General features: G+C 42.4%; 1 protein-coding gene across 13 annotated transcripts in view; it reads left to right on the plus strand.

Annotated features, from left to right (window-relative positions):
- Positions 1–21,745, plus strand: part of LOC123763970 (metabotropic glutamate receptor 5) — a 316,966-nt gene that overhangs the window by 280,421 nt on the left and 14,800 nt on the right. For 7 of the 13 annotated variants that reach the window (XM_069330094.1, XM_069330101.1, XM_069330102.1 and 4 more), the window contains 6 exons: positions 3,676–3,752; positions 7,938–8,112; positions 13,555–13,693; positions 16,952–17,094; positions 17,225–17,467; positions 18,361–18,465. In XM_069330094.1, coding sequence (XP_069186195.1) covers positions 3,676–3,752; positions 7,938–8,112; positions 13,555–13,693; positions 16,952–17,094; positions 17,225–17,467; positions 18,361–18,465 — 882 coding nt within the window. The remainder of the gene's footprint in view (positions 1–3,675; positions 3,753–7,937; positions 8,113–13,554; positions 13,694–16,951; positions 17,095–17,224; positions 17,468–18,360; positions 18,466–21,745) is intronic. The other 6 variants (XM_069330097.1, XM_069330104.1, XM_069330106.1 and 3 more) reach the window with 1 other exon arrangement.

The following is a 21,745-nucleotide window of genomic DNA, read 5'->3' on the forward strand; positions in this document are numbered from 1 at the left end:
CAGGATTTTACACAACCCCCCCCCCTGCACCCGAGCTATGTCAATAGGCCGTTCTCCCTCTTCGCCCTTACATCATCACACACAGAGATCACACTAACGTGATGCATCAAATAAACAAATCCACAAGGAATGGTGTGATGGAATGAACATTTTGAGCTCCAGCAGTCTGTGATCGATTATTATAATTGGATGTTGTATTATGGCTGGGCTGGGAGTTGTAATTATGCGAGTTCTTATAATGTCTAGGATGCTGTGCGCCTCGCTAAGACTGACCATGGGAATTACAAGGTGGGGATGTCCTTTGCCTAGCTCTACAATCTGCTGTATGGTGACCGACTTGTTTATGATATCTGCAATATGGGAGCCTAGAATTATTGGGTTGACGAGGAGACCGAGAGAATTGTCTAGGGGTGATTATCTAGTAGCGGACCAACAGTCCCTTGCAAAGTGGTTAGTCTTACCACAATGCCAACATGAGGGAGTGGATGGTTGTGGGCTATGGTGTTTCGGCAACTTATGAGGAGGAGAACTGGGCTGCGGGTTACGAGCATGGGTGCAGTTCTGTGACCAAGCGTTTTGAGAGTTTGTGGGAGGATGCTGAGGGCTTGTTACTACATTCACAGTGTCAGAGGATGGCAACAGTTGAGCACTTCGGGGAGCTAGTTTATCAGCGGTATTACTGATAGCCTCAAACACTTCACCAATTTCATCTTTAACTCCAAAGTTTTGTTGCTTGATGGTCGGTTTAGTATGCTCTGGGGCAAAATTAATTAAAGTCCCAAATGCAATCATTTTGGCCATGGCATGGGGGGTCAATATCTTGTCCTTATCAACCCATGAGGAACTACGCATGGCAGTCTCCAAGGCATACAGATACTGATCTAGTCGGCTAGTACAATCCATTAAAGGATTCACAAGGTTGCATGGTGGCATTGGCAGTTTTCTTGACTAACCTATACGGGTCGAGGTCTCCTTTGTTAACAAAGCGCTGGCCAAAGAAACCCTTAAATTCTGACCATGACTGGAGGCTAACAATGGCTTTCTCATCTACCACAAAACGTGCATCGCCTTTGGTTGTGTCAATGGCGGACCGAGCAATTGCCAAATATTCGGCATCAGTAGGCTCAGAAAAACAGGCCTTGCTCTGACCTCTGACCTCGAGCTGACCTCTGGACAATAGCACAAGCAATTGCTCCATTGGAGACAGCAGAAGTTGCAAAAGAGGTAGGCATTGTCACTTCCGTTGAAGGAATATTTGAACACAGATTATAGTTAAGTGCACCGGGCATCAGAAATACAATACACAAAAATAAATACTCAAAAAATATCAAACTTGGCTAATGCAAGGAAATGGCAGAAATAAAATGATTAAATTGGGCTAGGCAACAAAATAATTCAAAACAAGCAAAATTATGAATTAAATTAGCAATCTGGTATGAAAATGACTGGAATTAGAGGTATATAAATAAATTAAACCAGGCTAAGCACTGCAAATTAAATGATAAAACTGTTAAGTGTAATTGCAATTTTGATGAAAAAATAATACAACACAACAAGTGGCAATACAGGAAATATGGATGTAGCACAGAAACTGGACACAGATATGTATATAACTTGCTATGGTAAGATTATAATGTGAAATGTTGAAGGAATAAATTTCAATTTTAGGTCTGGAGGAATTAAAAAAATTATATTGTGCAAATCCTTAACTGCTACTAAAACAATGATTCCTTACTTCTCTGAACTTTGAATTTACCAATAACACTACTAACACAATTAATATTCAATTAAATTACTGTGAGAAGCAGGAATATCGAAATCACTCAGGGAAACTGTGGGAGTGGAGTACTGAGCCAGCTCCAATATTTAACTCATCTATCAATTTAACAAGTCACTGAATGGTTAATACATAGGATGTTTTGGATATTATTATGTAAATCACTGTTAGAACATGACACAGGAAGGCTCATCTATCAATTACTTATCTCGGGGGTGGAATTCATGAGAATCACTAGCAGCCAAAATGGGAGAAACATCGTGAAGGTGCGTGAAGAGCACATGCAGGGTTTGTTTTGGTTTTGGTGCGGCAGGCAGCGCTCCTAGCGGCCGTGCCCTAAGCTCTTCTGGGACCCTGCACTGGAATTGATCTTGGAAGCGCGACAATACATGCTGAGACGTCGATTGCGATGGAGGAAGCACGATTTGCTAGGCAGGAGTTCACAGCAAAATGATGTAGCAGGGGGCTGTGGCGATGGTGAGAGGAAGCTGGGTGGCGAGGTGTGTGTAAGCTGGTGGCGACACTTAGTCAGACAATTGCAGTCTGCCAGTTCCTTTTCAATACCAGTAACAGTACAACACACACGATGATCAGTTGATACTTGCGACGATGGCTGACGGCGATTGCAGTAGCTAGAACACTCACAAGGCTTGATGCTGTCGGCTTGGGTGACGATTGTGGTGGTGGCACAGGTTCCAAGATGGCGCGGAAAATTCAAAAACACTGACAGCGAATTACTCTCCCCTCACTGATGAAAATTCGTTCTTACTTGTAAATATTGCGCCTTAATTCTGATAAAGTCGACCTAGAGTAGTAGCTGATGGTAGGACCCCCGGACTGACACAATAATTGATGAATATTGATGCGTGGGTGGCGGTGGATGGTGGCTGGAAACACGTGGCCATGTGGGTACTTGAATTTTCGATTCCCAGAAAATTAATTCTGGATCCCACAGCTGCTACCAGTATTAGTTACCTTCTTCATGTACGTGGTTCTTGCTGGATAGTAGATAATACACGGTTGATGACTTCAGCAGTTTATTGAGGAAGGTAACAAGTTGGGTATCTGGCCTGCCGAGGTCCTACCTAACTCTGAGGTCTGTGAGATACTGACTCCTCACCAGAACGGTTAGTACCAGCTCTCCTGTGGAGAATGACGTCAGAGGCTTACTCGACTGTGATTGGCTATCCCCAACAGTCGTACAATTTGAATAACAAACATATCAAAAGCTTCCTTACATCCTCACTGGTAATCTCAAACTCTTCTAGTGTGTGTGTGTGTGTGCGCGTGCATGTGTGCGTGTCTAATTACTGTATCTAAGTGTAGTTACAGGATGAGAGCTACGCTCGTGGTGTCCCGTCCTCCCGATACTCTGTCGTATAACGTTTTAAAGCTACTAACGGTTTTGGCCTCCACCACCTTCTCACTCAACTTGTTCTATCCGTCTTCTACGCTGTAAAAGAAAACGTTCTAATATATGTGTGTGCGGGTGTGTATGTTGACTCATCACCTACTTTGCTCAATATACTAACACAACATTACCCTACATGATGGCAATGATATAACAGCTTACGCATCAACATTTGCTTTAAGCTTTTTCCAGTTGATATCAGCGCTGTTTTGCCACTTTACCTGCCACTTGGTGATGTGTTTATTTTTATTAATTTATAGCTTGAATCATAAAAGCTTTGTAAATAATTACTAATACAACAACCTAAGGTGTAATTAATTATTTTGAGTTAATATTTATGTTAAATAGTAATTTTTAACAGAAGTCTTATTAATTGAATTGCAATTGTTTGTTTTGTTTCCTTCTCCCACCGTAGGAGGTGGGAGAAGGGCTTCCTCATTGACTTGTCATAAGCAAATCGTGTCATAGATGCTCCTCTTCCTTCCAGGAATATCTAATGAATGTCACTTTCACCTATATGAACGAGTCAGTGACGTTTGACTTGCGGGGCGACCCACCAGGAAGGTAGAGTCTGCAACCACACCACCACTTACACTGATTCTCCAGCTACACTAACACTTACACTGACTCCTCCAGCTACACTAACACTTACACTGACTCTCCAGCCACACTAACACTTACACTGACTCTCCAGCTACACTAACACTTACACTGACTCCTCCAGCCACACTAACACTTACACTGACTCTCCAGCCACACTAACACTGACTCCTCTAGCCACACTAACACTTACACTGATTCTCCAGCCACACTAACACTTACACTGACTCTCCAGCTACACTAACACTTACACTGACTCTCCAGCCACACTAACACTTACACTGTCCCTCCTCCAGCCACACTAACACTTACACTGTCTCCTCCAGCCACACTAACACTTACACTGTCCCTCCTCCAGCCACACTAACACTTACACTGTCCCTCCTCCAGCCACACTAACACTTACACTGGCTCCTCCAGCCACACTAACACTTACACTGGCTCCTCCAGCCACACTAACACTTACACTGACTCTCCAGCCACACTAACACTTACACTGACTCTCCAGCCACACTAACACTTACACTGACTCTCCAGCCACACTAACACTTACACTGACTCTCCAGCTACACTAACACTTACACTGACTCTCCAGCTACACTAACACTTACACTGACTCTCCAGCCACACTAACACTTACACTGTCTCCTCCAGCTACACTAACACTTACACTGTCTCCTCCAGCTACACTAACACTTACACTGTCTCCTCCAGCCACACTAACACTTACACTGTCTCCTCCAGCTACACTAACACTTACACTGACTCTCCAGCCACACTAACACTTACACTGACTCTCCAGCCACACTAACACTTACACTGTCTCCTCCAGCCACACTAACACTTACACTGTCTCCTCCAGCCACACTAACACTTACACTGTCTCCTCCAGCCACACTAATACTTACACTGTCTCCTCCAGCTACACTTACACTGTCTCCTCCAGCCACACTGACACTTACACTGTCTCCTCCAGCCGCACTGACACTTACACTGTCTCCTCCAGCCACATTAACACTTACACTGTCTCCTCCTCCAGCCACACTAACACTTACACTGTCTCCTCCAGCCTCACTTACACTGTCTCCTCCTCCAGCCACACTAACACTTACACTGTCTCCTCCAGCCACACTTACACTGTCTCCTCCAGCCACACTTACACTGTCTCCTCCAGCCACACTGACACTTACACTGTCTCCTCCAGCCACACTAACACTGTCTCCTCCAGCCACACTAACACTGTCTCCTCCAGCCACACTAACACTTACACTGTCTCCTCCAGCTACACTAACACTTACACTGTCTCCTCCAGCTACACTAACACTTACACTGTCTCCTCCAGCTACACTAACACTTACACTGTCTCCTCCAGCCACACTGACACTTACACTGGCTCCTCCAGCCACACTAACACTTACACTGGCTCCTCCAGCCACACTAACACTTACACTGTCTCCTCCAGCCACACTAACACTTACACTGGCTCCTCCAGCCACACTGACACTTACACTGGCTCCTCCAGCCACACTAACACTTACACTGGCTCCTCCAGCCACACTAACACTGGCTCCTCCAGCCACACTAACACTTACACTGGCTCCTCCAGCCACACTAACACTTACACTGGCTCCTCCAGCCACACTAACACTGGCTCCTCCAGCCACACTAACACTTACACTGGCTCCTCCAGCCACACTAACACTTACACTGGCTCCTCCAGCCACACTAACACTTACACTGGCTCCTCCAGCCACACTAGCCCAAGAGGTATCTACTCCATAAGAGAGAGACAACTGTAGAATGCCGAAGAAGAAAAAGCTTTTGTAGGGGCTGTAAGTCCAACACTAACGCCAGTGACACACATTAAGAGGGTGACATCGACAGCACAGGAGACGCTAGCGGTAATCATTAGAAAGTCATTAAAAACTTAAATTATTATTATGTAGACAATGTACACTGCGTTTGTTAGATTAATACTGGAATGTGTAATGCCGGCTGGGATTTCGCACCTTATTAACTGCAAAATAAAAATTTGAATTGTACAAAAGTTCGCAATAAGATTATTACTAAAACTAGGAAATTTCAAACTACGACCCTAGCTTAAAGGGAAGAAATCTCACAAGCCTAGAGAAGGGAAAACAGGGGGATATGATCACGACATACAAGATACTGAGGAGGAATAAACAAAATGGGCAAGAAAAGCCTCTATAAATTAAGATAAAGTAGGACAATAGGATATAGGTGGAAGCTGGCAAGGCAGATGAGTGGCAGGAATGTAGGGAGCTACGCGCCACCTGTACGGGTAGTCAACAAATGCTGTGGGACTTACCACTCAACTTAATTATCTGAGTTAAATCTTGAAGCAGTATATAAACTATACATATTTTTGGAAAAAACTTATGAATCAAAATATAGTAATTTAAACAACTGCAGAATACTCAGTTATCAAACACAGCACAGTACAATCATTATTCAAGACTCTACTGTAACAAAAGGAATGTATAAAGGAACATAGCTGATTTGCTAGCGTAGAGTCAGTCCCTCATGCAGTTTGATGTTGGGGAAAAAGTCACTTACAGAACCAAGTCGCTGTTCTTGGATATCTGCCGAAAAGTTCCACATTTGGTTTATAACAAATTATTTTAGTGATTACTTCGTAAACACGCGTACGTCGCGGTGTACGCCTTCAATCCACAAAACAGTATTATATGCAGCCTTGCCTAGCCTAATGGTTAAAATCTCTATATTAATGAATATTAATTTGAGGAAATATTTATAAACTTATAATTCCAGTTAATTTCACAACAAAGGATCAGTGTTACAATTGATTACTTACTTGTTTGGGGTAAAAACCCCATGGTTTAACCTGGACCTTGGAGAAACAGTTAAATGACAGGTACATAAATTGATATTAATTATAACAATACCAACAGTCACAACCATGCTCGGAGCAGGTGCCCGGGTGCTTAGGTCAACGTCTTTAGCCGGCCATGTGTCGTTGATGGATAAATGAGCACATTATTTTGTGTTTATTGCGCTGGTTCACGTGACGCCAGGCTCAGCTAGTACAGTTTTCTGTACTGGTAATATTTACAGCGTTATGGCGCTTGTTATTTACTTCATATTGTCTCTGGGACTTCACCAAGAATTCTGTAAAGAACTGAATACATACAGGTTCCTGAAAGTGGGAAGACTCGCTAAGAAAACAAAGGAGCGCAGTCGCAAGCGTGTTGTGGCGTCTGGGTGATGCATGGCGTCTCCCATCAGCCCTTGCGAGCAGGAGGCGGGAAACTGTATTTATTTAATTTAATCAGCGATTATTCACCGATATGCTATATTTTTGTATAAGTGCCATAGCATTAAATAATATAATTTTGCAATTTATAATTAAGGCTATAATATTAGATTCTCAGCGTTAATACCTCGCAATTGAGACTCGTTAGGGGAACGTTGTCAGCCGCTCACAAAGATGAGTCCACTCAGTGAGACGTCATACAAAAATTATTTAGATGAGGCTGTGGACTATTTTCCATGAATGAAATGCACTGAAAGGCGTTGTGGAAGCCACCTCCGTCCACAACTTTAAGGCCAGGTTTCACAAAGAATTTGCACGTTAGAATAGTTAAATTATAAGGCATCAGGTGCAAAGCTAGGAGGTGGGGCATAAATAGTTAGACCTCACCCGCCAGTCACTAATAGGTAATTATTGATAGGTAAGTACATCACCACCAACCTCACCAACACCACCACTAACCACACCACCAACCACACCACCATTTTTGTTATATTTTCATGTATATTTATTTTCTAATATCATTGTTTCACTTTATAAAGCTTGTTTTAATGCGTTCTGTTTTGTGTCGAGTCATGCGGCTCAGTACACTGCACTTTTCTCAGTTTAATGAACGGGAAAGTTTTTATTACGCATGTATTGTACTGAATCATGGCCATAGTTATCATTTGTTGCCTTTCACTTGTTTTAAATTTGCCAGCTACTACATATATCTTTGAAACTTTGTCACATTATATATATATATATATATATATATATATATATATATATATATATATATATATATATATATATATATATATATATATATATATATATATATATAAATGAGTGACATCCTTAACCGTGCACGGCAGGTATGACATCATGAACTACCAGAGGCTGGAAAATGGGAGCTTCGATTACATCCCCATTGGGACGTGGGACAACGGAACTCTGGTCGTCCACGAGGAGCTGGTCATCTTCAACAGCACCGACGGCCTCCCGCCCACCTCCGTCTGCTCGGAGCCCTGCAGCTACAATGAGTTTAAGGTACGTCTTCATCTTCCTCCTATCCTATGGTCTGATGTGGGAAAGGTGGAAGATGGAAACCTCACTACCACCACCAGAGTATGAGTAGGTGACATGTAAATATTGGATTGTGGATACCAGCTATGACTGCCTTCCAAGCCTTCAGGTATATACAGTAGAACATCTGTTTGTGGTTAAAGTATAGCTCAGGCATGGTTAAGTGGGTAGTATGTCTGTCTGTCTGTCTGTCTGTCTGTCTGTCTGTCTGTCTGCATCAGTATCGTCAGTTCTATCCTACTCTTTGGCCTCAACGTTTCCAAATTTTACTTACAAACTGTTGTGATTCAGTTTAACTCATTCACCTGAAGCAGCAACATACTGAGAACTGCAACAAAATAGTCGTGAGAAAAGTGAATTTCAGACTAGTTCATTATCACCAGATAAGTAAGTAATTATCAAAAGAGGGCACCAAGTCAGGGAGGCTATGTAGCACCACCAAAAGTGTGTGATATTCAAAAAGCGCTAAATATTACTAAGGATGCCAATATGAAAACAAAAGGCATATAGTGAACAACATCAAAGACATCTGATTCACTAGGGATACTAACGAGAGACAAGTAACTGCGATGGACCGTCGGGAAGCAAGACACACACACGTCCTGGAAGTCAGGACATTCAACAAGGATATGCCCGAACGTAAGAGGGACAATGCAATTCGGACAATAAGGAGCAGGGGGGCGCTCCATTAAGTGTCCGTGAATTAAGCGTGTATGACCAATATGTAACTTCGCCAGAGCTAGGGGGAAGGCCATGGGGACTAACCTCTCTTAAGAGCATGCAGTTTGTTACCAGGAACAGAAGACCAACGACCCTGCCAACGGGCACGGATTGAGTAATGAATAACTGGGTAACAGTCGGAATAAGGAATACCTTTACAGGAGATGGGACAGGCGCGGATAGCTTCCTTAGCGGGAGCATCCGCACGCTCATTTAAAAACACACCAATATGGCTGGGAGTCCAGTAAAACTCGACTGTCTTAAATCTGCTGGAGATAAGAAACAGCTAATATTGAATTTCAACGACCACAGGATGGACAGGCTTGCAGCGGACAGCCCGAGCATAGTCTGGGTTCCACCAGGGACGCAGACTACCACGCCTCTGGAGATAAGCCAGAGGGCAGCAGCAAAAAACAGTGTCATGAAAGAGGAGGAGGGCTCGGGAGAGAGGCAGATCAGAGAAATAAGAAAGAGTAGCACACAAAGTGAAGAGGTTCCAGTCAGCCCTGGCAAACTGCCACCTAGGGAAGGAGAGGGGAGGGCGAAAAGAGATGACAAGGATGGGGAAATGGTCACTGTTATGTAGGTCATCAAGAACTCTCCAGGTGAAGTCCAACTAAAGAGAAGACGAGCAGAGAGAAAGATCAAGACAGGACAGGGTGCGAGTGTCGGAGTCAACATGAGTCAGCTCACCAGAATTCAAAAGAGAAAGAGAAGAAGAGAGGACAAAATGTTCAAAAAGGCAGCACCCGGATGTTTGTCAGAACATCACCCAAGATGGTTTGCCGACAGTTAAAATCACCCAAAAGGAGCACAGGCTCTGCTAAGGAGTCCAACAGGTGTTTAAGATCAGAAAGAGAAAGTGGAACATTCGGGGGGAGATAAATGGAACAGACTGTATATCATTTACTCACAAAGATACGAGCCACAGAACACTGAATGGGGAGTTGAAAACGTAGGGGGATGAAGGGAATATCAAGACAGATCAAGAGAGCAGTAGAGGCAAGGATTCCCAGTAAAAGCTGGAGGTGAAGAGAGAAAGGAATAACCACAGAAGCGACCAAGATGAACGCCAAGCATCGGCTCCTGGAGACAAACACAAAGTGGGGAAAGCTGAGCGATCAGAAGTTAGAGTTCATGAAAGTTAGCATAAAAACCACGAATATTCCATTAAAGAACAGACAGACAAAAAATAAAGAACAGAAACAGAAAATTAGAGAGAAACAGAGGCAAAGCAGAACACATTAGACTAAGGCAGAACAAGACCAGGATCAGTGAAATCAAGGTGACAGGGCAGAGGTAAAGCTAGCAAAGATAACTGATACAAGAGAGCGGGAGGACGGACCAGAGACGAACGGACAGAGTCCGGAGCGGGAGGAGACAACGGAGAGAGGCCGTCAAGGGAATCGAGGGTAGAAAGGACAGAAACAAGTGAGGGCACTGGTTCAAGGGCAGCATACAAGAGAGGATCAATGACCAAGGAAACCTCCACAGGAAGGACAGGAGACCCCACCATTGAAAATGGAGGGGAAGCAGGGAGTGTCAGAGTCGGAAGGTGAGGAAAACAACAAAGCCTTCTTACCCGCTGGGTAGGAAGAAGGAGAGGAGCCAGGCTTACGCTTCTGACGTAGAGAAACAGGCGTATCATCAGCAATATACTGGGTGACTGCCTCAACAGTTTCACCAAGAGAAGGAGAACGGGAACGGGAAACATGACGAATGCTGGATGGAGGATGGACAATGACCTGAACAGACAGGTGGCGAGGAGGACCAAGAGACAGAGGGAATGCTGAGAAGAAGGAGAGAGGCGAGAAGGGAAGGAGAGCACAGGAGACAGGGAAGACCGGGAAGGAAGTAAGGAAACACCTGACGGAGAACTGGGAGGACCCTCTAGGCCAGAATACAAAGGAGCAGATGGAGCAGACAAGGTGGTGGTGGTGTCGGGGTTCAAGGCCCCGAAGTGGTTGAGAAACGTAGAAAGTGGGAGAAAGCGAGAAGAATGAGCACGCAACACACAAGCATAAGACATGCCAGAGAAAGAGGGAAGATGGCGAACTTGGGGTCTAACCTCAAGAAAAGACAAATGATCCCGATGCTTCAAACTTCGTCAAATTTGTAATACATACATGCACGGGAGAAGGCAGGGTGGGCATCACCGCAATTGATGCAGAGAGTTTGGGAAGAAGGGCACTCTATCTTAGAATGTCCCGAGGTTCCACACTAGGGGGCAGAGACACACCTCACATGTGCACCTGAAGGGACCATGCCCAAATCTCCAGCACCTGCTACAGAGGCGAGGAGAGGGGATGCCAGATGCATTCTTGCTGGTGCCAGATGCTCCTAAACGGAGTATCTGGCACCAGCAAGAATGCCTGAAGAGGGAAGGGACCTACCATCAAACGTGACCTTCAGAACGCGAAGAGGCTGAAGGCGACGACCACGAGGAGGCCGAGTGAAGGTATGCACCTGGAGGATAGAATGGCTTTGGGCCTTAAAGATATACTTAATATCCATGTGGCAGTCCTTAAGTTCCCTGTCACCAGTCACGACATTGTGCAGAGAAGAATTATGCCAATGCAGGCATTCAACTGGGCATTTTTAGAGATCCGAATAGGGGTCTCCCCAATGCAGGACAATGAAGCCAAGTGCACAGTCACTTCCTGAGAAGGGGCTGCAACAACATGGATACGGGTGGGGTTAAAGGTGACCAACGTATCCATCGAATCAACAAGGTGCTTATGAAAAAATAAATCGTCGAGACGAATAGGGTCAACATGACTAAGATCAAAATACTTAGTCAATGTAGCAGGATCAAAACAAAGCATGGAAAGAAGGAGATTGGGAAGGAATCAAGTGTGAGTGAGTGTGGAGGTGACGACGCCGAGCACCCCCAGTAAGAGAGGGGGGGTAAAAGGCACAGTGGTGACAACTAGAGACGGAGCCACGCCAAGTGATGAGGTGGTCACCACTGGGGGCTTGAGGTTCAACCCCCGCCACAGAGGAGGAAGGGGAGCAGAGAGAGGCAGTCGGGAGAGTCGGAGAAGGAACATGGTCAGAGCCCAATGTAGCAGGGGCTATAGAGCCCGATCTTCCAAAACAGTCTAACTCGGGGGCTTGGTCGCCCACCCTACGATCTGGGACGTGAAAAGAGGGTCAGTCATCGGCATAATAACGTGCAGGTAACAATTTAATTCACGAATAAGCCCCCATACTCATCATGGAGCCACAGTTAGAGGATAGGACACCCGACAAGACCACCGGTGGTCTTGACACGAAGAGTCAAGAATTTCAACCTGGGATCATACACTCCTCAGGGGTGCATCGTGAGTGTACGCCCCCCCAATTGCCACTTTAAGAACCGTCAGTCCATTGAGATCGGGTTCAGCAATGAAGGCGAGGATTGACACTAAAAGCGTCACCCTCGCTTGCAACGTCGGGTACCACAGTTTTACGGGTGTGAGAGCTTGCCTCCCCAAGCACCCGGGCATCAAAAAAGAAGATGTCCAGAAGAATAATCAAGAATGGCATAAAGTCGGCGGTAAATGACAATTAGAAAGGAGAAGAGAGTGGAGAAAATTAAGGAAACATAAGGAAGAGGAAAAGACTTCCAGCACAATTTGTGAAGATGGTAGCAGGAGTATAAGGCTACAAAAGGACAGAGGGCTGTTCCATGGAGCATCACACTTCTTCAGCCGCCCACCAAGCATCTTCACGACGACAACGGGCCAGAAAGCGAGGGGGTCATTTATCGTTTATCATCAAACTACTGTATTGTGCATGAAGAGTCAAATATCTATGGGTCATCCAGTATGGTCAGGAGACCTCTAGATGTTGCTGCTGCTAGGCTTAGACTCGGCTACAAGTACCTCTGGGAGTCTTCACCACCTGCTAAAGTAGATGTGACCAAATGTAAACTCTGTTCACATACCTTTCATTACTATGTAATCGAGTGTGAAAAAATCATAATTTAGAGATATTTGTTACAAATGTTCAATAAATGTGTATTTCATTCTAAATTATGTACTTCCAGACATCGTAACCAAAGACATCTTAACAAATCCAAAGTTTGTTTATTTTAGGTAGTGGATGCATGTGACAGCTTTCTACTGCCGCCCACTGGATGGGCACGGGATGCTTATTAGTAAATTGTATTATATGTAACTGGGTCACCACAGATGTGCATTGCTCAGTTTAGAAACTTTTGTTATCCAGTTCTTGTGCTATAAAAACCATTAATATTATACATTTAAGACTAATATTATACATTAAACTGTGTAACTAATTTATCAAGACTAAATTTCTTAACCAAATGAGTCTTTGGTTCATGTGTTGAGCCCATCATGTTCCTCTATAACGTTTCCCATTATGTTCTCTATAACGTGGGTAGTTATGGAGCTCATAGCAAATGAACAAAATCAAAATCATTTCAATATAAATCATCTCAATTACTCATACACATTAGTTATATTTTCTTAGGTCCATTAATTTATGACAAATACGGTGATCATGGAATAAATGGCTGTAGGAGGAGGAGGAGTATGTGATGTTGTGTCCCTAAATTATCTGCAGGAGGACAGCTAAGACTAATGCCATAGTATCCAGAAGAACAACCATAAACCCTTGCTGTTATAACACCACCACCGAGACAGATCATTCTTGTGGTAACTGTGGATATTCCACCATCAGCAGAGCTTCGTGGGGACAGGCGACGACACGCAAAGATGCTGTTGGATCTGCACGGCCTGCGACCCGGAGGAGTACCTCAAGAACGAGACCGCCTGCGAGAAATGCCAACCCGGGTACTGGCCAAACCTTAACAAGACAGGTTCGTTCCAGTGGCGTCTTGTCACATGTTTTGGTCAAACCTCAAGACAGGTGCGTTCTAGCGGGGATTTTCACTTATTTTTTTGTCAAAACTCAAAGAGACAGGTGCGTTTAGTGGCGTTTGTCACGTGTTGGAGACTCTTGGGAGAAATAATTAACCATCAAACACATGAAGTGAAATTAAAGTGATGACATTTCTCTCCGTCCTGGATCTTTATCAAATACTGATGTCACTTTTATTCCATTCCATGTGTTTGGATTGATTTATTTGTTCAAGCGACGGTATTTTGATTTATTCTCTGCAATTAACCATCTACTGTACTAATGTTTAGTGAACAAATCCACCCGCTTGGATGGCTGGCTAACAATACCTTGCATCTGGAAAGATGAGTTTCTTGCATGTAAGCGACCTAAACAAAGAGTCATTTTTCCCGCCTGTTTTGACCAAGATATGCATCAAAATTATTTGATGATAACAAAATTAATAATAACAAAAATAATAACAAAATAATTATTATTCGATTTTTTTTTTTTTTTTTTTGAGATATATACAAGAGTTGTTACATTCTTGTACAGCCACTAGTACGCGTAGCGTTTCGGGCAGGTCCCTGGAATACGATCCCCTGCCGCGAAGAATCGTTTTTTCATCCAAGTACACATTTTACTGTTGAGTTAAACAGAGGCTACAGTTAAGGAATTGCGCCCAGTAAATCCTCCCCGGCCAGGATACGAACCCATGACATAGCGCTCGCGGAACGCCAGGCGAGTGTCTTACCACTACACCACGGAGACTGTGTAACTCAAGGTATAATTTCCCGAGTGTTTGCGAATACATTTTACTTCACCAGGCTGGTTTTCCAAGTGTCTTTATATAGTATACATTGTTTATTATGAGAATGTTTATGTGTTATTCGTAATTCTGAGATTTTTCATGTACTGTGCATCGTTCATGAGAAGGGTTATTCATTATTAAGTTCACGATTCTGAGACTTAAAAAGAAGTTCCTCACTTAGATGGTTTAGTGTTGGGCTTAAGGACTATCAACCACTGGAGGGATATCAAGACCACCTCAACAGCTTACTGACCAACCAGTAACTGCAGTATCTTAGTCCTGAGCATAGTCCAGGACAAAAGTGAACTCTCAGTGTATATTCACTGGGAAGCAGAATTCACCTGTCACAGGTCCACTGTACACTGTGTAATGGTTCTTAGCCCCCAATTAGGTATTCCGACAGAATCGCCAATTTCCATTCCGGCGTTCTCTGCCTTAAAAGGAGTTGATGTCCCTCTAGAGCGCTCGATGGTGTCCTCCCTGGAATGCCGCAGCACCCTCCGATCTGGAACTTCTCATTGATGGTGCCCTTACTCCCCTTCCTAGGTGCCACTGTTCACCTCTGGGGAACACCTCAGTCGAACTATGGAGCAGAGTTCACTCCGAACCCAGCCTTGCCCTCGTACTGACACGAGAGACATCTCCCGTCACGCAGGGTGCAGTCGCACCTCCACGGATCTCCAGTATCATCTATTGATACTGGTGATGGCTCAAAAGGGCCACCACTTACGGGCTATTCATGCCCGTGCCACCTTTTGGGTGGCTTAATCTTCATCAATCATCAATCAATCACCCGTACTGAGTGAGGTAATTACCACTCCCCAGTTTCCTTGCTGGGAGGTCAGTGGACACGGAAACTCAAGGTTACCCAGGTCGAGTTGCTCGTCCATAAGGTTAATCTCAAGGTCACCAACTTGATTCATCTTCCTCCACGGTCATGTAATACTTCCAACACAGTGTGATGTCACCTCTCCCAGTCTATTACTTCTTCAACAGTAGCGTGGTGCACAGTAAACCCCACGACAACACACAAAAATAAATGAAGAGGAGGAAGATATAAACAAATCATAAATATGATTTGTTTACTCACAATAGGCTACACTCTTCTGGTCTGTAAAAGTCTCAATCAGTTCGATGGCAGCACTTGAAATTATTCACAATATCTGGCAACACTTAACTGTTTCCAAATCGAAAGTTATGAGGCAATCTCTTAACCAAAACTTATATCATGTGAATGTAAATAAATATTATAAAGGCTCTTCAGTATGTGTAGCCTATAAATCACTACTTTTTCGGTATATGTAAACATAATCACCGACACCAAAATAATTAATATTTTATTGCTTTATGTCTGATGTCACTCACGTAATTTCCGATTATCACCTTATTTGTATAAAACACCTTTCCTAACACAAAGTGGGACAATGGGAGGGCAATTTAACTACCTTATAGATCGTTGACCCAGCAGGTCGTAGGCGCTGCTCTTCACCAACCCACGACAGTGAGACGTCTTCTTGTAGGTAAATGAATCTTCACTTGGCACCGACCGTTGCACATAGTCCTCCCTTGGCGCCGCTCACTCCACGTAGTGTTCCTCACTAGATGTTAGGTGGAAACTGATGTCGCCTGACCTATCCAGGCTAATACACTCCACGTACTGGTCCACCGCCTCACACGTAGCTTCGTCGTGTGAATTCTTCTCTCGTGGAAACGGTTGTTGAACTGCACCGAACCAGGACCGCTACCAAATCTTCTTAACACAGCTCCACCATCGTGCACGGCCCGAGGGTTGTCCCACAACCCCCCGGCGCCACCTTCTGAAGTTACCCAGGAGTGCGGTCGTCACCGAGCCTTGGGTACTATCTTCACACCATCCACCTCAATCTCATACTTCCTCTTCGATAGCACATGGTAGCTGATAGAATTTACCCTCTCTGGAGGCCTATACTTCTCCAGAATGGGTAATCGCTTGAGTGCACCTCCGCTCAGCAGGAACTTGGTAGTGAGTGAGTCAGGACTCCCGTCTTCCTGGTCGGGCGTCTTACGTCACACCCGAGGCGCGACCCCATTGGTCAACCTGGCCAAGCCCCCGTCGCCGACCAATCATGCTCCACCTGACGCTGTACCCAGCATTCAATAGGAGTTCGTCTTGAGCAGAAAAGCTGTCCTCTTTCGCGAGCTGTGTCACCATATTTGATGATGGAGTCGTCTCCTAGCCTCAGCTCAAATAAACTTAAAATCGATATTTCTTCTAATTACAGCTTCTTGTTTTCTTTAAAGTGTTATAAAATTAACTAAAACTTGTAAATATTTACAGATAGAGAAATATGCCTCTTATATGCGGGAATAGGGGAATACAGGCTGAACTCCACAATAACTCTTACTTCCGTAACATTAATACTTCCGTAACATTAATACTTGCTTCAGGGTGTGACGCAATCCCAGTGAAGCACATCATGTGGGGTGACACAGAGTCCATTGTGGCGCTCAGTCTTGCTTCACTAGGCTTCATGGCGACCTGCTTCTCTATGGTGGTGTTCTTCAAGTATAATCATACACCAGTGGTCAAGGTTAGTTGCCGTGGGTTGCCATGTGTCAGTGTTCCCTGTTACTGCTGCGTATATCTGGTATATGATTGGTGTGTATGGTAAAGGGTCAGTGTTCCCTGTTACTTTTACAAATTTAGGGTTGCTTCACCAGGCATCTACTAGAGAGCTCTCCTACATCATCTTTGTGGGTATGATGGTGTCGTACTGCGCAACGCTGCCCCTCTTGGCTAGGCCTTCCACCCTGAGTTGCGCAGTCTCGCGGGTCATGCCAGGCCTCTCCTTCGCCATGATCTACGCCGCACTGGTCACCAAGACCAACCGCATCGCCAGGATCCTTGCAGGCAACAAGAAGATCATGATGCGTAAACCTCGCTTCATGTCCGCTACTGCACAGGTGAGGCCAATTCGACTGGGCTCTGTGGCGTCTTAAATATTTTTGTTATCTTGCAAGTAAGATATATATATATATATATATATATATATATATATATATATATATATATATATATATATATATATATATATATATATATATATATTGTTGAATATGACCGAAAGGATAAGATTAATGATTCTAACATGAATCTTCTCAATATTTCTTGTTTTTCTTCACTGTCGGGGGTTGTTTGAAAAATTAACTCTCCAAAGTTCATTTTCACTTTTTATGACCCAGGGATGGCTTCTTAAACCTTGTTGGAATCAACCTCACTGAGGACCAAATCACTCTCTTAAATCTGAGAATAAACTGTCACATTATGTCCAGACCAAGTGAGATGGCCCGGAAAGTGGAGTTGGAGATCCTGTTGGAGGACATGTTTGACCTCGAGACGCAAAAAAGGTTACCACTAAGGACACCTTGCAAGTGGAACTTATTGCAGAAGGAGGAAAGATTCGAGGTAACTACAGAAGCACCATACTGTCCCTCGAGCTCAACGCGGCAGCTAAGAGCCTTCGTGAAAATAAGGAGAGAGTCGGCAGGAGAGGTGACAAGTTGCCAATATATGTTATTCTTAAGAAAGACAAATATCTGGCAAAAACGAACCTCATACTCTCCGAACCATCTGTCGTTAATAAATCACCCATCAGATAATAAAGTTATCTGTACATTATTTTCACAAATATTTTGGATAGTGTGGAGAAAGACTGATTTCGGCCTATAGTTGATGTCAGTGAGATATCCACTTTTATGGATTCGGGTTACTTAGCCTTTTCTAGCCTGAGGTTACTCTGGCTTTTATGAACAGAGATTATTGTGACCTTCTTTTTTTAGTTGATATCTCTTCCCAGGTGATCATCACGTGTATATTGATCAGCATTGAGGTAGGCATCATCACAACCATGCTCATCTTGGACCCCGCCGATGTCAAACACATCTATCCACGTCCTGAGGAGGTAAATTATCTGCGTTTCCTTATTATTATATCTGGAACAAATTATATATAAATATATATATATATATATATATATATATATATATATATATATATATATATATATATATATATATATATATATATATATATATATATATAATATATGTGTGTATATCACGAAAATAAACACGTGATTAAGAATGTGACAATGTCAGACCACGGAGGAAAAATGAAACAGGAAATTTCCTTAAGTACTTTCGTATATTAAATACATCTTCAGAAGGTCATTTTACAGATCGAGTGATGGGTATAAATAGGCAGGAAGGAGTGGTGAAGTAAGGTGAGGTACAATACTTGGACAACGCAGACGGCCCATTGGCCCATCAGATGCACCCAATTGACACATCCGATGTAGCCCAATGGCCCATCTGATACAGCAGACATACAAGCATAATATATAGGTAATTATAACTTAAAGAAGTAAATATATACAATAAATTAGTGAGACAAATGTTTTTCAATGATTCTACTTAAATCGCCCTTTAGCTGATCTATTAGAAATGGATCTAAGTTATATAGACCACTGCTAATATTCAAATTACTTTCTTTGGTGATCTGTATCAAAGCAGATTCAATTATGTTTCTGTTATAGGTGCTTTTACAATTTGTTATTGAAGAAGCACTCGCCCAATCAATTTGGTGAGCTTTTTCTGACAAATGCACAAACAAAGCATTAGACAATTGGCCATGTCTTACAGAGTATTTATGTTGCGATATTCTACATTTTAAATCTTTAGATGTTTGCCCGACATAGAACTTATTACATTCCTTACAAGGTATTTTATAAATGACGCAATTATCACTACGAGGGCTGTTCCTTACTAATAGCTTACCAACAGTGTTTTCGTAGCTAAACATTACATCTATATTAAAAAGTTTCAAGGCCTTGACAATATTCTCAAACCCAGAGAAATATGGTAAACATAACACATTCTTTGGGCGAATCCTTTCACTGCATACATTATTATAATATGTACGACGAGCTTTGTTACGACAAACTTCCAAAAAATTCAGTGGGTAACAAAGCTTAAGACCAATCGAATCAATATTCTTAAATTCTTCATCTAAGAATTCTGGACTCACAACTCGAAGAGCTCTTAGATACATTGAAGAAAAAATTGACTTTTTTACATTGTATTTATGCCCTGAAAAATAATGAACATAAGATAAATTGTTCGTAGGTTTTCTGTAAACACTAAACTTTAATGAAGAGTTTTCCCTATGAATAAGCACATCTAAGAATGGCAAACATTTATCAATTTCAGTCTCCATAGTAAATTTATCTTATGTTCATTATTTTTCAGGGCATAAATACAATGTAAAAAAGTCAATTTTTTCTTCAATGTATCTAAGAGCTCTTCGAGTTGTGAGTCCAGAATTCTTAGATGAAGAATTTAAGAATATTGATTCGATTGGTCTTAAGCTTTGTTACCCACTGAATTTTTTGGAAGTTTGTCGTAACAAAGCTCGTCGTACATATTATAATAATGTATGCAGTGAAAGGATTCGCCCAAAGAATGTGTTATGTTTACCATATTTCTCTGGGTTTGAGAATATTGTCAAGGCCTTGAAACTTTTTAATATAGATGTAATGTTTAGCTACGAAAACACTGTTGGTAAGCTATTAGTAAGGAACAGCCCTCGTAGTGATAATTGCGTCATTTATAAAATACCTTGTAAGGAATGTAATAAGTTCTATGTCGGGCAAACATCTAAAGATTTAAAATGTAGAATATCGCAACATAAATACTCTGTAAGACATGGCCAATTGTCTAATGCTTTGTTTGTGCATTTGTCAGAAAAAGCTCACCAAATTGATTGGGCGAGTGCTTCTTCAATAACAAATTGTAAAAGCACCTATAACAGAAACATAATTGAATCTGCTTTGATACAGATCACCAAAGAAAGTAATTTGAATATTAGCAGTGGTCTATATAACTTAGATCCATTTCTAATAGATCAGCTAAAGGGCGATTTAAGTAGAATCATTGAAAAACATTTGTCTCACTAATTTATTGTATATATTTACTTCTTTAAGTTATAATTACCTATATATTATGCTTGTATGTCTGCTGTATCAGATGGGCCATTGGGCTACATCGGATGTGTCAATTGGGTGCATCTGATGGGCCAATGGGCCGTCTGCGTTGTCCAAGTATTGTACCTCACCTTACTTCACCACTCCTTCCTGCCTATTTATACCCATCACTCGATCTGTAAAATGACCTTCTGAAGATGTATTTAATATACGAAAGTACTTAAGGAAATTTCCTGTTTCATTTTTCCTCCGTGGTCTGACATTGTCATATAATATATATATATATATATATATATATATATATATATATATATATATATATATATATATATATATATATATATATATATATATATATATATATATATATATATATATAGGCTTTAGGTACAGAGACTGTGGATAGTTACCTGTAAGATGTTAAGGACTATCTTGCAGGTAACTATCCACAGTCTCTGTACCTAAAGCCTACAAATTCCACTGATGTTAATGAGATAATCCTTTCCCTTAAAACCAAGTCTAGTGCCCTTGAGGAGATACTAACTTTAATTTACAAAAAAACTCCAGATCTTTAGCCCCTGCTATTGCATTGCTCTTCAACAAGTCACTTGAACTCCAAACCTTTCCAGATATTCTGAAAAAAGCGAGAGTAACCCCTGTCCACAAATGTGGTGATCTCACAGATGTTAACAACTACAGACCTATATCAATCCTCCCTAACTTGTCAAAAATATTTGAAAAACTAATCTGCAAGCAGCTTTACTTTTATCTAGCCAAACACAATATACTTAGCTCTTGTCAATATGGCTTCAGACCCAAAAAAAGCACTAACGATGCACTTATTAGAATGATTAACTTGATTTATGCAGCTCTTGATAAAAATGAGTTCCCTGTTGGGTTATTTGTGGACCTACGTAAGGCTTTTGACACTGTCAACCACCAAAACCTTCTTCTTAAATTACATCATTATGGAGTCAGAGGTCACTCCCTGCAATACCTCAAATCTTACCTTACTGACAGGCTGCAGTATGTTTCTGAGAATAATTCAATTTCTCCCACTCTACCCATCAACATCGGTGTTCCTCAGGGCAGCACACTTGGCCCTCTTCTCTTTCTCATCTACATTAATGACCTTCCAAATGCCTCCCAACACCTCAAACCAATTCTATTTGCTGACGATACAACCTACATTTACTCCTGT

This window comes from Procambarus clarkii, chromosome 23, assembly GCF_040958095.1.
Source record: "Procambarus clarkii isolate CNS0578487 chromosome 23, FALCON_Pclarkii_2.0, whole genome shotgun sequence".
Lineage (NCBI taxonomy): Eukaryota > Metazoa > Arthropoda > Malacostraca > Decapoda > Cambaridae > Procambarus > Procambarus clarkii.